This window comes from Abrus precatorius, unplaced genomic scaffold (genome assembly GCF_003935025.1).
Source record: "Abrus precatorius isolate BTA unplaced genomic scaffold, Abrus_2018 Scaffold2, whole genome shotgun sequence".
In the NCBI taxonomy this organism is placed as follows: Eukaryota; Viridiplantae; Streptophyta; class Magnoliopsida; order Fabales; family Fabaceae; genus Abrus; species Abrus precatorius.
Window position 1 is genome coordinate 12,426,502 of NW_020874362.1, and position 13,385 is coordinate 12,439,886.

Genomic DNA, 13,385 nt, shown 5'->3' on the forward strand with positions numbered 1-13,385 from the left:
CCTCAACTATAGATACTCTGGGTTCTATCCTAAGGTTTGTTCTTACGTTAACTCATTCTCAACTAAAACGAGATTATGTACAATATCACGGCACCCAAGTGAGTAATAAAGCTGTTCTAGGGTAAGCTCCCTTTACCTAGAATGAGTTTTTTTAGATTGACAGCTTCGTGAGTTCCAAAGAAAGAAACAGAGCCCAAGGTTCTCAGATCTCCTTATTATCACGAAATAGAGACCCTTGAGAAAAGAAATCAAGAAAGAAAGATGGAATAGGGGAACCTAGTCCTAGGAACTCACCTAGATCCGTACTAAGTAGAGGTTCTCGCTTGGAACGGGGAGAGGTCCGACTTAGGAAAGTTTTTTTTTTTTTTTTTAGGAAAGGAGGTGAGAGAATAGAAAGACAGGGAGAGGGAATGGTGATTTGATGATAAATGAAAGTATTCAGCTTAAAATCCCCTTAAATACCCCTCAACTCATAATCATCTCGCTATAACGAGCAGCTCTCGCTACAACGAGATATACCAGGCAATGAACCCTTGCTCGCTACACCGAGATATACCAGGCAATGAACCCTTCATGCTATCTGTCATTTTCACTATAGCAAGGGTCTCTTGCTACAGTTAGAAGGTCATTGGTTTAATCTTATCTACTTCTTTTTACAGCGAGACTATCTCACTATAGCGAGAGAGCTCTAACTTCAGCGATATATCCTACAGTTCTATATTAACCAAAACCATACAAACTCACACATATATCATCTTTTTACTCAGCAACTATATAGTCCCTGAATACATAAATTCAAGTCATTACACACCATTATCAACATACAAAGGCGTCATAGTTAAATGATTACAATATTATCTTCAAAAGAATGCATGAGTATATTTATATACAGGCCTGATAATCTTGAATCAAACCATAGATTTCTATACTCAAAGAATCTATTTTTGACATTATAATTTTAATAAAATATTATAGATCTATTCAAAATAGGGTATTTTAAGTTTTTCAAGCTAAGACACATAAATATGTCTTAGGGTTTGAGATCAACTCCACTTACTTGAAAATAGATCTTTCGCAATGAAGAGATAAAAGATGATGTTTCTAGGACCAAATTCTTCTTAAGATCCAAAGGAAAAGTGCAACATTTCGATGGAAGATATTGTCCAAAAGACCAAGATCTCTCAAAGCATTACAAAGTAGAGCAACTTTTGAGTAGAAGGAAAATGATGAAATGAGAGTGAGATTAGATGATTAAGATCCAATAACTTACTTAGAATCAAGAGGAAAAGATATCCAAGCTCGAATTTGAAAGAGATTTAGTGATAATGGTGTTTGCTAGCTGGGGAAAGGAGTGGAAGAACAGAGAGTAATATGAGGATAGTTATTTGCCTTGTGATCTAAGTTTTAAAATGATAAAGTCATTTAAATACCCATTTTCTCGAGGTATCTTGCTTGAATGGGCTACTGTCGCTTGAGTGAGAAAATCAGACAAAATTTGCTACTCTTTTGCTGATATTTTTGCTTGAACAAAAATATATCAGAGAGCTACTCATTTCTGTTGCCCATTAAAAATGACAGATTTTTCACTTGAGCAAAAATACAAATGAGAAATTCTAATTCATTCTTGCTAAAATTTTTCGCTTAAGCTAAAATGAATCTTTTTGTTTAAGAAACTTTTCCATTTTGAAAACAAAAGCAATAAATAAAAATTAGGGTGTTACAATAAGAGTAATGAAACTTACATAAATTGATATAGAAATCTTGTATTGATGATTGTACTTGTTACAAAATTCTGGAAGGTTGATACAAAGATATTGAAAAGAAAATAAGAAAATAATAAAAAGGCTTATTTGGAGGATAAATTGTGTAAGGCTTGGTTGAGCTATTTGAATCCTATAGTGGGATTCTCTCTTATCAACTTACTGTTGATAGATACTTATTGTTTGCCACACTTGTATTCTTTAGAGATGCTTTGTCTACACATTTGTCCTTTGAATTGATTTTACTATTTAGAGATGTTGTTGACACTTATCCTTTTTTGCTAACATCTTCTTTTATCAAATCTTATGCTACTTACGCTTATCTTTTATTGAAATGGAGAAAAGATTCCATAGGAATCATCTTGGTTATTGAAATTCTCAAAATCTTCCATGTCTTGTAATGGATTTAGGCTTGGACTACTTTAAACTTCTTCGTCTTCCTTATTTTCTAAAGCTGCATAAGAAACATTGGGAGATACTGTTTGCATTATTTTTATTAAACTCTTCTTCATATCTTGCAGCACTGAGATTGGCAAGGAGTCTGGATTTTTGTTGTAAAAATAATTGATTTCTTTTTTTACAATGAGTCATTCTCTCGCTGTAACAAAAAAATCAGACAAAATTTTTCTTTACTATCTATCATTCTAGCTACAACGATAGAGTGTCATAGAGCCTGAATCTGGACGTTCTTTCTTGCTATAGCGAGATATTCTGCAGCTTATACAATTTAAACTTTCCAAAATTCAATTAATTCACACATACAACTAACATTCAATACTATAATAATAAATATAAAAACAAGAATGTTACAAATTCGATGATTGTAATAATTTTGATTAAGTTCTATTTTTAATTTACAAGAGTTTGTAGATATTATTTTATGTCAATTTGTTTTGAATTTGTGATATTTAGTTAAATTTTGTTGCAATTAATAATTCAAAGTATTTATAATATTGATAGTTAGTTAATTTAATTATAATTTACATTCTGTTTTAGACAGAAGATTACCTACTAACTAACATAGTTATTTACAGTTTAAATTTAAATATATGCAATATAAACTTTTATTTCCACTCAAATTTTTACGAAAATAAAGATTTTGAAATTATTTCTTTTAAAATTTTAAACACCTTTGAGTTTTCATAGATAAAATAAAGAAATGAAAGTTTTTCTTTTTCACTTAAAGTCTTTAAGCTATAAATATTAAATTAATTTATTTTATTTTCTTCCTTCGTTTTAAATTACTATACGTATTTGAGATATAAAATAAGGATGTTACATGAAGTCTACTACAATAATAGTCTTAGTTATCATACATTATATACAAAGTTGAAGGTCTTTCACTTTTTCTTTGCAAACCTCCTCCTTTTTTAAAAGCTTAGCTTGACATTTTTAAAAGCCTGATTTGGCCTATTAGCCTTTTTAATTGCTTACTTCATATTGAGACATTCAACAGGTCGTTAAACTTCCTTATAAATAGGCTGTTAAACTATCTAAACAAGTATGTCTTTTAAAAGTCATAAGGCTTATATCTAAATAAACTATTAACAAAAAGGTTCAACACCTTGAATATATATAATAAAATTACATATTCCTTTTATCACTTTCAAACCACATATTTAATTTAAATAAATAAATCACTACACATACAAAAAATACAATAAAATGAATATCAATTTATAAATTATTAAGCAAATCTAGTAACATAAAATCTTACACATTAAATCAACAAATACAATATAACTAAATATGTTTTAGACCTAAATTAGTAAATACAATAAACAAAAATGTAAAATGCACAAATAACAATATTTTTTCATATAGGATATGCAAAAAAACTCTACCAGCAAACGTGGCTCTCTCTTTTAGACGATATGTAGTAGATACATTTTTCAACTCTAACGAAAAGGATTAAGGTTTTTAATTTAAAATTTTATTATTTTAAAATTTAATTGATTTAATTTATTATTATATTATAATTTTTATATAAAATTATTAAATATATTATTATAAATTTTATGAATTTTAAATAGGCTATTCTAATAGGCCTGATAGGCTTTTTCTTAAGCTCAAGCCTAACCTATTTAATTAATTAAGCTTTTTAAAAAGTCTAAATTAAGCCTATTAATTAAATAAGTTAGGTTAGATTAGGTTTTAAAAAGGTTAAGCTCTTGTAGGATGGCCTGTCTTATTTCTATCCCTACACCTCTCCCCCTCCCCTAATTTTAGTTAAATATTATGCTTTTTCCTTCTTACTTTGTTTTTTTATTATTTGTCCTCCAATTTAATAAAATAGAGTATTTTAATGTCATTAATTGCTTTTATTGAAAAGTCAAATATATCTTTTCCAAGTTTAAAAATTTTAAAATTTTGACATTAAGTGACTAATGATCGATAAGTTTTGACACGTTTTTCTTGTATTTTTTTAAGAAAAAAATATATCCTTTTTAAGAAAATTTTAAGCTCGATTATTGAGACAAAAAAAAGACATAAGTCACAGCAAGTAACAATAAAATAAAGAATGAAGAAATAAAATAATGAACATAATATCAATAAATCAAATAGTTTTGACACTTCAATTTTATCATTACTACCAAGTATTGTTTCACATATACTTATCTTTTAATTTAGATGCTTTTTACTTATTTTCTATTTTATTAAAACATTAAATTAAATGAAAAATATAAAAATTTTATAGGATAAACAATTTTATAAAATAGCTAAATATAAAAAGTATTAAATAACAATAATGTGTAACATTATGATTGAATTTATAACATCTTTATTCATAAAAAATAATAATTAATATTAAGTAATGATCATTTATTTTTTAAATAGTCATTTGTAACAAATTAACATAAAATAAACAAAGTTTGAAGCTTAAGACAATAATAATCTTAGTTTTCATCTCTAGTTTCATAAGAGATTGTAACAAGAGGGTCATCCACCTTTGTTACTATTATTAACTTTTTCATTAATTATTACTAAATCCTAAAAAAAAAAACATAGAGAGCAGAAATAGATACACTTATAGAAATATTCAAACAACAAAAACAAATTTGAGAGAAGGAAAAACATATCAAAGGAAACACCAATACTTTTGTAGCTTTCAAACTAAACAAAAGAAAAACCAAACCTATTTTACTCTAAGTATACAAAGGAGGCATCACTGATATTCCTTATTTTGACCGCATCAATATCCCCATTTGACTATGTGTCAATGTGATCCACTTGAAAAATAAATACAACAAGTTATTTTATATTTGAATTCCAATTAAATTAAATGGGCTCATGATTAAATATTGGCCTCTAATATTTGAACATATGGGTAGTTTCACAAAAACAAAGAGTATTATACATGAAATCTCCTTAAACAAATCTCTTCTCCATTTTGAAAAATTACGCAAACTCTCCTAATAGTAAAATCATACCTTTGTAAACCTCTCTTGATTTTACTTTATTTTTCACAAAAACAATGTTTTATTTAAGGCAAGTGAGAGTGATTTAATCAAAATCATAATTCTGTTATAGAAAACTCCAAAATAAAATGCTCAAATCCAAAATTTCACATACAATAGAGAAAGGCCAAAACAAAATTAATACTATGACACAATTTTTCATAATCAAAATAGAAGACCTGTTGTAAATTAGGATTCAAGATTTTAATTTTTTTTTTTACTCTAGCAACAATTGTAGTGTATCAGAACATTAGCATTGAAAAATTTTGGGTTGAAGTTATATATTTTATTCAACAGATCAATTTATACTTTGTATTTCTTTTACTCTAATTTTACCTTTTTGACAAATAATGATGCTCGATTAACAGATTTTAATATAAGATATTTTAAAAGGGAAATTAAATCTAAAAGTTGTTTTTGGCACAAAAGGACTAGAAGCAAGGGAAAAAGGGTTGCGGGAGGGGGAGACAGAGCTGGTGGGTTAGGGGAAAAGGGTGAGGAGCTGCAGGAGGAGGAAGGAGAGAGGAAGGGAAAAGTTTCACCATTTTTCAATAATTTTTTAAATAAAAAAAAGTTCACGTAGGATTAAATAAACAACGTTAAGACACTCAGTGCCACGTAGGACGTCTCTATTAGGTTATGTAGTAGAGTTAATGGAAAAGACTAACGTGGAAAATAAAAAACCAATACTTCGAGGAGAAAAATGAATAAAAAGAAAGCTAGAGAACGAAAGTGAATTTTACCCTAAAATTAAGGGATGAAAAAAATAATTTTACCAAATAAGTACAAGTCATACTATTCAATTATTAATGTCCTCTCATCCTAACGTAAGAAATTATAAATTAAGGCAGGAGTTTGAACATTCAACATTTAAGTTCATTCTCGTGAAATTTTCCAAAACCTAATGTGAAACAAAGACAAGACATCAACCTTACTGGGACCTATCTCTAACTTTGCATAAGTCTATAAATAGATGGAAATATTCAAATTTATGGGGTCTTTTGTTTGATTTTGTAATGCTCACTTAAACGAGATAATCTTAAGCCTTTCTTATGTTTTATTTAGGTGAGCCTTTTCACACATTGTCAAGAGAATATTTTTTTGTTTAAGCAAAATTTTCTTCACATAAGCGAATATTATATATTTTTGCTTAAACAAAAATAGATTGCAAGGTCATGTTCATGTCAAAACTATAGAAGATTTGTATTCATAATGAAAGAGTTAGAACATTAATGATAAAACGTGAAAGGGTTAAAAATATTAAAGGTGAAAAGAATTTTTTAAATTAAACTCATACAACATTAAGAAAGAATTGAATAAAAACTCCCTTAACCAAAGTTGGCAAGTGCATGAAATCAAGTAGTCTAATTAAATGAAAATAAAATTAGAACTTGATAAAGAGAAAAAAAAAAAGATAGTAACAAATAAAATAATAAAATGAAACTATTTTTTTAATTATTATCTTTATATTATAATAAAAATATATTAAATAAGAGTTAAAATTCATTAATATTAAATGTAAAATTTTAATATTTATATCATTTAATAACTTTTTATAAATATAATATTGATTAATTTAACGATTAAATTATTTTATATTATTTTTATAATAATGTATATCAAATTTTATGTAACTTTTACTTAATTTAAACATTTATAGAATGTTATCTAAAATTTGATATTTATATATTTTTTTTTAAAAAAATAATACAATAGAATAACTATTAGTTTTGTTTCTTTATAAAATTTTATAAAGTTAATTTATTAAATGAAAATCTTCAAAAGTGAGATTAGTTAATTTTAGATTTATGAAAAATTTTAGACTTGTTTTTAGAAACCTTGTATTAACTAACCATACTCCTTGCATATGATATATTTTATACTGTAATGTCCTACATATCATGTATCCCTTACCCGTGGTTGTACCAAATAGAAAAATGTATTAGATAACTAGGGTCCAGGCTTCGCTTCCTCCCTCAAAAATTCACGATTTCTTAGAATTTGATGAACAGAAGGAGTCTAAATTTTAGATGCAACCGTGTGCAATGCTACCAAGGAAGCATAGTCACCACCTTTTTTTATCAATGTTTCATGATTTCCTTTCTCTGTAATGACTCCATTCTTAACGACTGCAATCAAATCTGAACCCTTAATAGTAAATAAGCTATGTGCTATTATAATGGTGGTTCTGTCCACCATTACTCGATCCAGTGCATCCTGAACTACTTTTTCAGACTCAGCATCAAGGGCACTGGTGGCTTCATCTAGTAGTAATATTTTTGGATTCTTCATTATTGCTCTTGCAATTGCCACACGCTGCTTCTGTCCACCAGATAATTTAGACCCTCGTTCGCCTACAATGCTGTCATACCCCTGCACATATTTTCCAAGAATTCAAGCAAGTAGTGATTCAAACTAGTTTAGTATTTTTTTAAAGAGAGATTAAGCTATTTACCTGCTGCAAACTACTAATGAACTTGTGAGCATTTGCCATTTCTGCAGCAGTTATGATTTCTGTCTCTGTGGCATCTCTTCCCTTTCCATATGCAATATTAGCTCGTATGGTGTCATTGAACAACACGGGCTCTTGGCTTACCAGGCCCATTTGCTGCCTTAACCATTTAACATGAAACTTTTGGATTTCTATTCCATCAAGTGTAATGCGACCTGAATCTGGGTTATAAAATCTTTGCAATAATGAGACTACAGTTGATTTTCCGCTTCCACTTTCTCCCACCAGTGCAACTGTCTGATATTCATCAGTGTAAACACACTGTTAGTTTCTTCCTTCTGTTCATTTTCGGGAGGATGATAACTTTGGACAAAATAGATATTGTTAGTGTTGTTTAACAATTAAATTTAGGGTTTTACTCAAATAAAATGTTTGCATTTAATATTATGACATACTACCAAGACAAAGCTTTTTTTTTTAGTAAACAACAGTCAAGAACTGCACCTAAGTTTTTATCCTTGTACTTGTGAATTATCCAATATAAATTAGGAACAAAAATACCTTGTTTGAACAAATGGTCAAGCAAAGATCCCTGAATATTTGAACATCTGGTCTGGCGGGGTACTTGAAACTTACATGGTGAAACTCAACTTGCCCCTTCACGTCTTCTAGTGTCAATCCAGAGTCATCACAGGGGTCGATTCTTGATTTTCTATCAATAATAGCTAATATAGTCGCAGCAGCAGCTTTTGCTTTAGTTGAATCTGGGGCCAAGGAACTAGATTGAGAGATCCCCACAGCTGCCATATTTAGAGCAAAAAAGACCTGCAATCAGTAATCAATATCATAAATATCTGCTAAATGAAAAGATAAAACATATCCTTGTCTCCATGACATATTGATATATTTAATAATAATTATATTTCAAAAGAAGTCTAAAACAAAAAATATTGATAATTGCATTACTTTTATTTACAAGAAACAGCTGCGAATACTTTTTTTTTTAATCTCAATTATATGAAATAAAGATCTATTTTTAAATGCATTTTATTTTTATGAGGCGTAAAAGTTAGGAGAATGACTTACACAAAAAACATTGGAGACCGATGTTTTACCATCTCCTACAAGTTTAGCTCCGGCATAGAAACTGCATGCATAGACTGAAAACAACAAGAAGTAGGATAGCCCAAAACCAATGCCACTAATTATCCCTTGCCTTATGCCTGCCTTAATCGGTGCTTCACATTTCTTTTGGTACAACTCCATCACCTTCTCTTCAGCACAAAAGGAAGCCACTGTTCTAATGCTACTTATAGCATCGTTTGCTACTTGACTTGCTTCCTCATACAATTTCTGTAAAACACATTGAATATTATAACAATTTGTCTTTAGCAAATGATTATAGCCTTTGAACTATGCTTTTAAAGTATTTCTCCATGTCCTCTTACAAAAGATATGAAAAGCTACATACAAATGGATTTAATAACTTCTAGCAAATATAAAGTTTACTAGTTGAGAAGTTAGGAACAAACCTTTCCATCTGCAGTGAATCCTTGGATAAACTTTTGCTGAAGATATCCATTTAGTGCTAACAGAGGTAGCAAAACAAGAATTATAAGAGCAAGACGCCAGTTTGCCTCAAATGCAATTACCGAGCCAACAATTGCAGTAGCTACATTCTGAACAAGTAAACCAAGTGCGTCCCCAACCAAAGCTCGAATAGAAGCTACATCAGTGGAAAGCCTTGCTCCAAGTGCTGCACTTGAATGCTCAGATTCGTCGAACCAACTTACTTCCATACAAATTATTTTCTCAAAACAAATCAGTCTCATCCTTTTAATTAAATTTTCACCAGCAACAGCAAAGAAGTAGGACCTTAAAGGAGAAACTAAGCAGGATGATACACCAAGTGAAACAAATATTAATGCCCAAAATTTTGAGTCCTTTCGGAGTTCATCTGCAGGCTCATAAAAAATGTTTACCATTTTGGAGAGCATAAACCCAAACATGGGTAATATTGCTCCATTAGCTGCTGCAGCTATTGTTCCTAAGAGTAAGATTGGAATCTCAGGCTTGTTTAGATAAGCTATGCGGTGGAGTGGTACTTCCAGAGGTGGCTGTGATTTTGCTGATGGATTCACTTCATGTTCTCCTCCATCTGTTTCCAAGACACCGGTTGTTGTAGCAAGTTCGCTGTTTCCAACTCCTGAAACTCGGCTTACAGATTGTAAGAAAGAAAATCGTTGGCTTGAATGTGTAGAAGAATATGTAACAATTTCCTCTGTGTGTGTCTCAACTGCAGTATTCTGTTCTGTCTCATTAATCTTAGTCTCTTGAAAACTAATGAGCTGGCTGTAGGCTCCATTAGGATCCTTAGTGAGATCAGCATGAGAACCTGATTATCATTAAGAAATGCGGCAAGGATTTTTGTTTTTTAAGAAATATCAACTTATGAATAATGGAGAAATGAATAACAAATTGAAATTCAAGAAAAAGGATATTCGAAAGAAACTTTCATCACCTTTTTCTACTATTTTTCCTTGGTGAATGACGGCAATAGTGGTGGCATTTCTTACAGTACTCAAGCGGTGGGCTACAATAACAGTAGTGCAGTTTGTCATGATTTTATCCAGTGCCTCCTGTACTATTTTCTCAGATTCCGAATCAAGGGCACTTGTAGCTTCATCAAGAAGTAGAATTCTTGGGTCTTTCAAAATTGCTCTTGCTATGGCAACTCTTTGTTTTTGACCACCAGAGAGCTGTGTTCCATGCTGACCTATCATCGTATCCAGCCCCTATATATTGTATTGCCAAACTGTTAGGGTAAAGGGCCACCTAGTATAAGCTAGTGTTTAAGAAATTAAGAAGTGGTATTTAGATTGCTTCGATACAAAGTTCAATTAAGTGCTTATTCAATAAAACTTTTTTAAATGATGACTTATGTTAAAAATTTAACCTTAAAAGTTTTTGGGATATTAAGTTGAAAACAACTTATTTTGATAAGTTTTACTAAGAAACTTATTGAAATAAGTTAAAAACAGCTTATGAGAGCCATAAACTACTTTCATAAGGTGTCTATAAGTTCTAAATAAGCATAAGTAGAACATGCAGCTCAACAAAATGTAATTCAAGTAAAAGAACACTTGAATTTCCAAATTTAATTTCAATGACTACATAAATAGTTGATAATTTACCAGGGGAAGTTTATCTATGAACTTAGAAGCATTGGCAAGATGTGCTGCATATTTGATTTCATCGTCTGATGCACCATCGTTACCATAGGCAATATTTTCTTTAATGCTACAAGTTAACAGAACTGGCTCCTGGCTGACGAGGCCTATTTTCTGTCTGATCCATTTAAGTTTAAAGGCTTTGATATTGATTCCATCAATGAGAACTTGCCCAGCTTGTGGGTCATAGAATCTCTCTATCAAGCTAATAATTGTTGATTTCCCACTCCCACTTTTCCCTACCAAAGCTGCAGTTGTTCCCTTTGGTATTGAAAGAGAGAATCCATTAAATATAGGCTCATCTGGCCTTGCAGGATAACTAAAGCAAATATCTCTCAGTTCTATATCTCCAACAATATCAACAAGTTCTTGACCTGTAGTGTCATAAGCATCAATATCTGGTTTCCTATTAATCGTTGCAAACATCTTAAAGCCTGCAGCTTGTCCTGCAGCAAAAGCACTTAGGCTTGGAGATGCCTGCCCAAGAGAACTGAAAAAATACAGGTAGGCAAGTGTTATGTTTATATTCATTCTGGATTTTGTTATTCATATTAATCTGCATCTGGTCTTTTTTATAAGGCACATTCAAGAAAGTTACAGTGATTGATATTTTTTTTAAGGCATTTTATAGTTTTTATGAAATATATTTATTGCATTTTTCTCGTTTGCTTTTAAGAAATGAAATTGATGGGCACTTAAATTAAAATCAACAAGAGTAAATTTTTTATAGCGGGGTTAAGTTTAATGATATTAAGTAAAGGTAAAATTGTTACGTCATAATATTTTTTAAAAACTCAGGAAAATCAATTAACTTTTAACGACTTGATTTGTATAATTTAGTTGAATGTGCTTTATATAATAGACGGAGTAAATTGTAATTGACTTACAGGGATCCCGTCATTATTGCAAAAATTATGGTGACAATGTTGCCTCCTGTATATCCTTTCTCTAGTATCAATTTCACACCAAACCATATAGCCAAACCATAAGTGCAGAAAACAATAAGTAAAACTGAACCAAATCCCAAACCAGAAGCAATTCCCCCTTGCACACCACTCCTGTATGCTTTTATTAAAGACTGATTATAGTGAGCTAGAGCTTGCATCTCTCCGGTGAATGATGCAACCTGCGTTGGAGTTATGGAAATTATTTACTGGGTTATGGAAATTATCAGAAATTATTTCCGGTGACATGCATGTGATGCATACCGTTCGTATAGAACCAATTGTCTGCTCTACTACACTGGCGGCTTCAGAGTATGCAACTTGTCCATTGGATGTCACTTTTGCAATTACAATACTCATCAAAGCACTTGCAAAGACAACAGGTGGAATAGAAGATAGCAAGACAAGAGTGAGAAGCCACCCCTTTATGAATGCTATCACAAAACCTCCAATGAAAGATGCCACTAACTGTATGAACTGTCCTACCTAAAATGATTAGAGAAAATGGTGACCAATTTAATAAAAACTTGTATGATGGATGATCTTCTAAGGATCAATTTATGAGACAATTGCTTTTTAACTTTTAAAAAATATACCAATCACAAAGAGGGTGTTAATGGCATAAAAAAAAAGACCTTCTCGCCCATGGCATCTCGAATAAGAATAGTGTCGCTTGACATCCTTCCAACGGCCTCGCCAGTATTAGTTTCCATGTCAAAGAAGCTCACATCTTGTCTCAATATTGCTTTAAGGTATAAACCTCTAATTCTTGCTGCCTGTCTCTCCCCACTCACTATCCAGCAAGACACCTCTGGCATATACAGGGACATGATTATAGGCTGAAAATAGTTACAATTAAGGCAAGACAATAAATATCAATGCAAAATCAAAGTTACTTACGAATATATGATCCTATAAAGGATCCCACACCCAAGTATACAAATTTAACTGCCACCTGAACGCAAAATTATTTCATTATCACATGAAAAAATTTCAAAGTTATATAAGTTGAAATTACTCTGCTTCTTTAGATACAAACTAGCAGTGAAGGAGGTACCTTAGAGACGTCATGAACCACTTCTTCGGGGTTTGTGTGTCCCCCAAATGCATCAATTAAATTTCCAAAAACAACAGTCATTAAGGGAGTGGTAAGTCCATTTGCAATGGCGCCAATTGTGCCCACAAACATCAAAGCACGATCTAAAGAATCTGCAAAAGAGAAAAGTTTGTAAAAAGGGACTACGTTGGTGCTGGTTTCACCTTTGGCCATGATCCTCTTTGAATTTGGTTCCTTATGAGTCTCTCTTTGTTGTATAGTTTTAGCAATTAGAGCACGTGCATGACTTGATGATTCGGTGGTCTCACAAGCTATAATATCTCCATCTAAACTAGCTTCCCCTCTCATTTCTCCGCTGGAAGACTTGTATTACTTGCTAACAACACCGATGACAGTAAACCAAAAACAACTGCAGCAAAATAATAATGCCCCATGTCAGCAACACACGAGTGTTTTTCAAAATCATTGCTATTATATTGGGTCA

The 13,385-nt window shown here is 31.1% G+C and overlaps 1 protein-coding gene across 1 annotated transcript; it reads right to left on the bottom strand.

Annotated features, from left to right (window-relative positions):
* Window positions 1–7,237: 7,237 nt before the first annotated feature.
* LOC113858603 (ABC transporter B family member 11-like) lies at window positions 7,238–13,123 on the bottom strand. Its single transcript, XM_027491308.1, has 12 exons — window positions 12,902–13,123; window positions 12,745–12,799; window positions 12,480–12,655; window positions 12,109–12,330; window positions 11,788–12,026; window positions 10,865–11,390; window positions 10,192–10,465; window positions 9,203–10,065; window positions 8,757–9,023; window positions 8,232–8,495; window positions 7,674–7,967; window positions 7,238–7,591 (listed from the first exon to the last, which is right to left on the bottom strand). The coding sequence occupies exons 1-12, from the start codon at window positions 13,112–13,114 to the stop codon at window positions 7,238–7,240; spliced, it is 3,747 nt and encodes a 1,248-aa protein (XP_027347109.1). The 5' UTR covers window positions 13,115–13,123.
* Between the last annotated feature and the right edge of the window lie 262 nt (window positions 13,124–13,385).

Bases quoted from the DNA above. Each gene is read 5' to 3' on its own strand.
- LOC113858603 (XM_027491308.1), bottom strand. From the start codon at position 13,114: ATGGCCAAAGGTGAAACCAGCACCAACGTAGTCCCTTTTTACAAACTT. The intron at 12,027-12,108 runs GTATGCATCACA...ACTCCAACGCAG, and splicing joins CAATTGGTTCTATACGAACG to GTTGCATCATTCACCGGAGA. The intron at 10,066-10,191 runs GTGATGAAAGTT...AATGATAATCAG, and splicing joins AGGAAAAATAGTAGAAAAAG to GTTCTCATGCTGATCTCACT.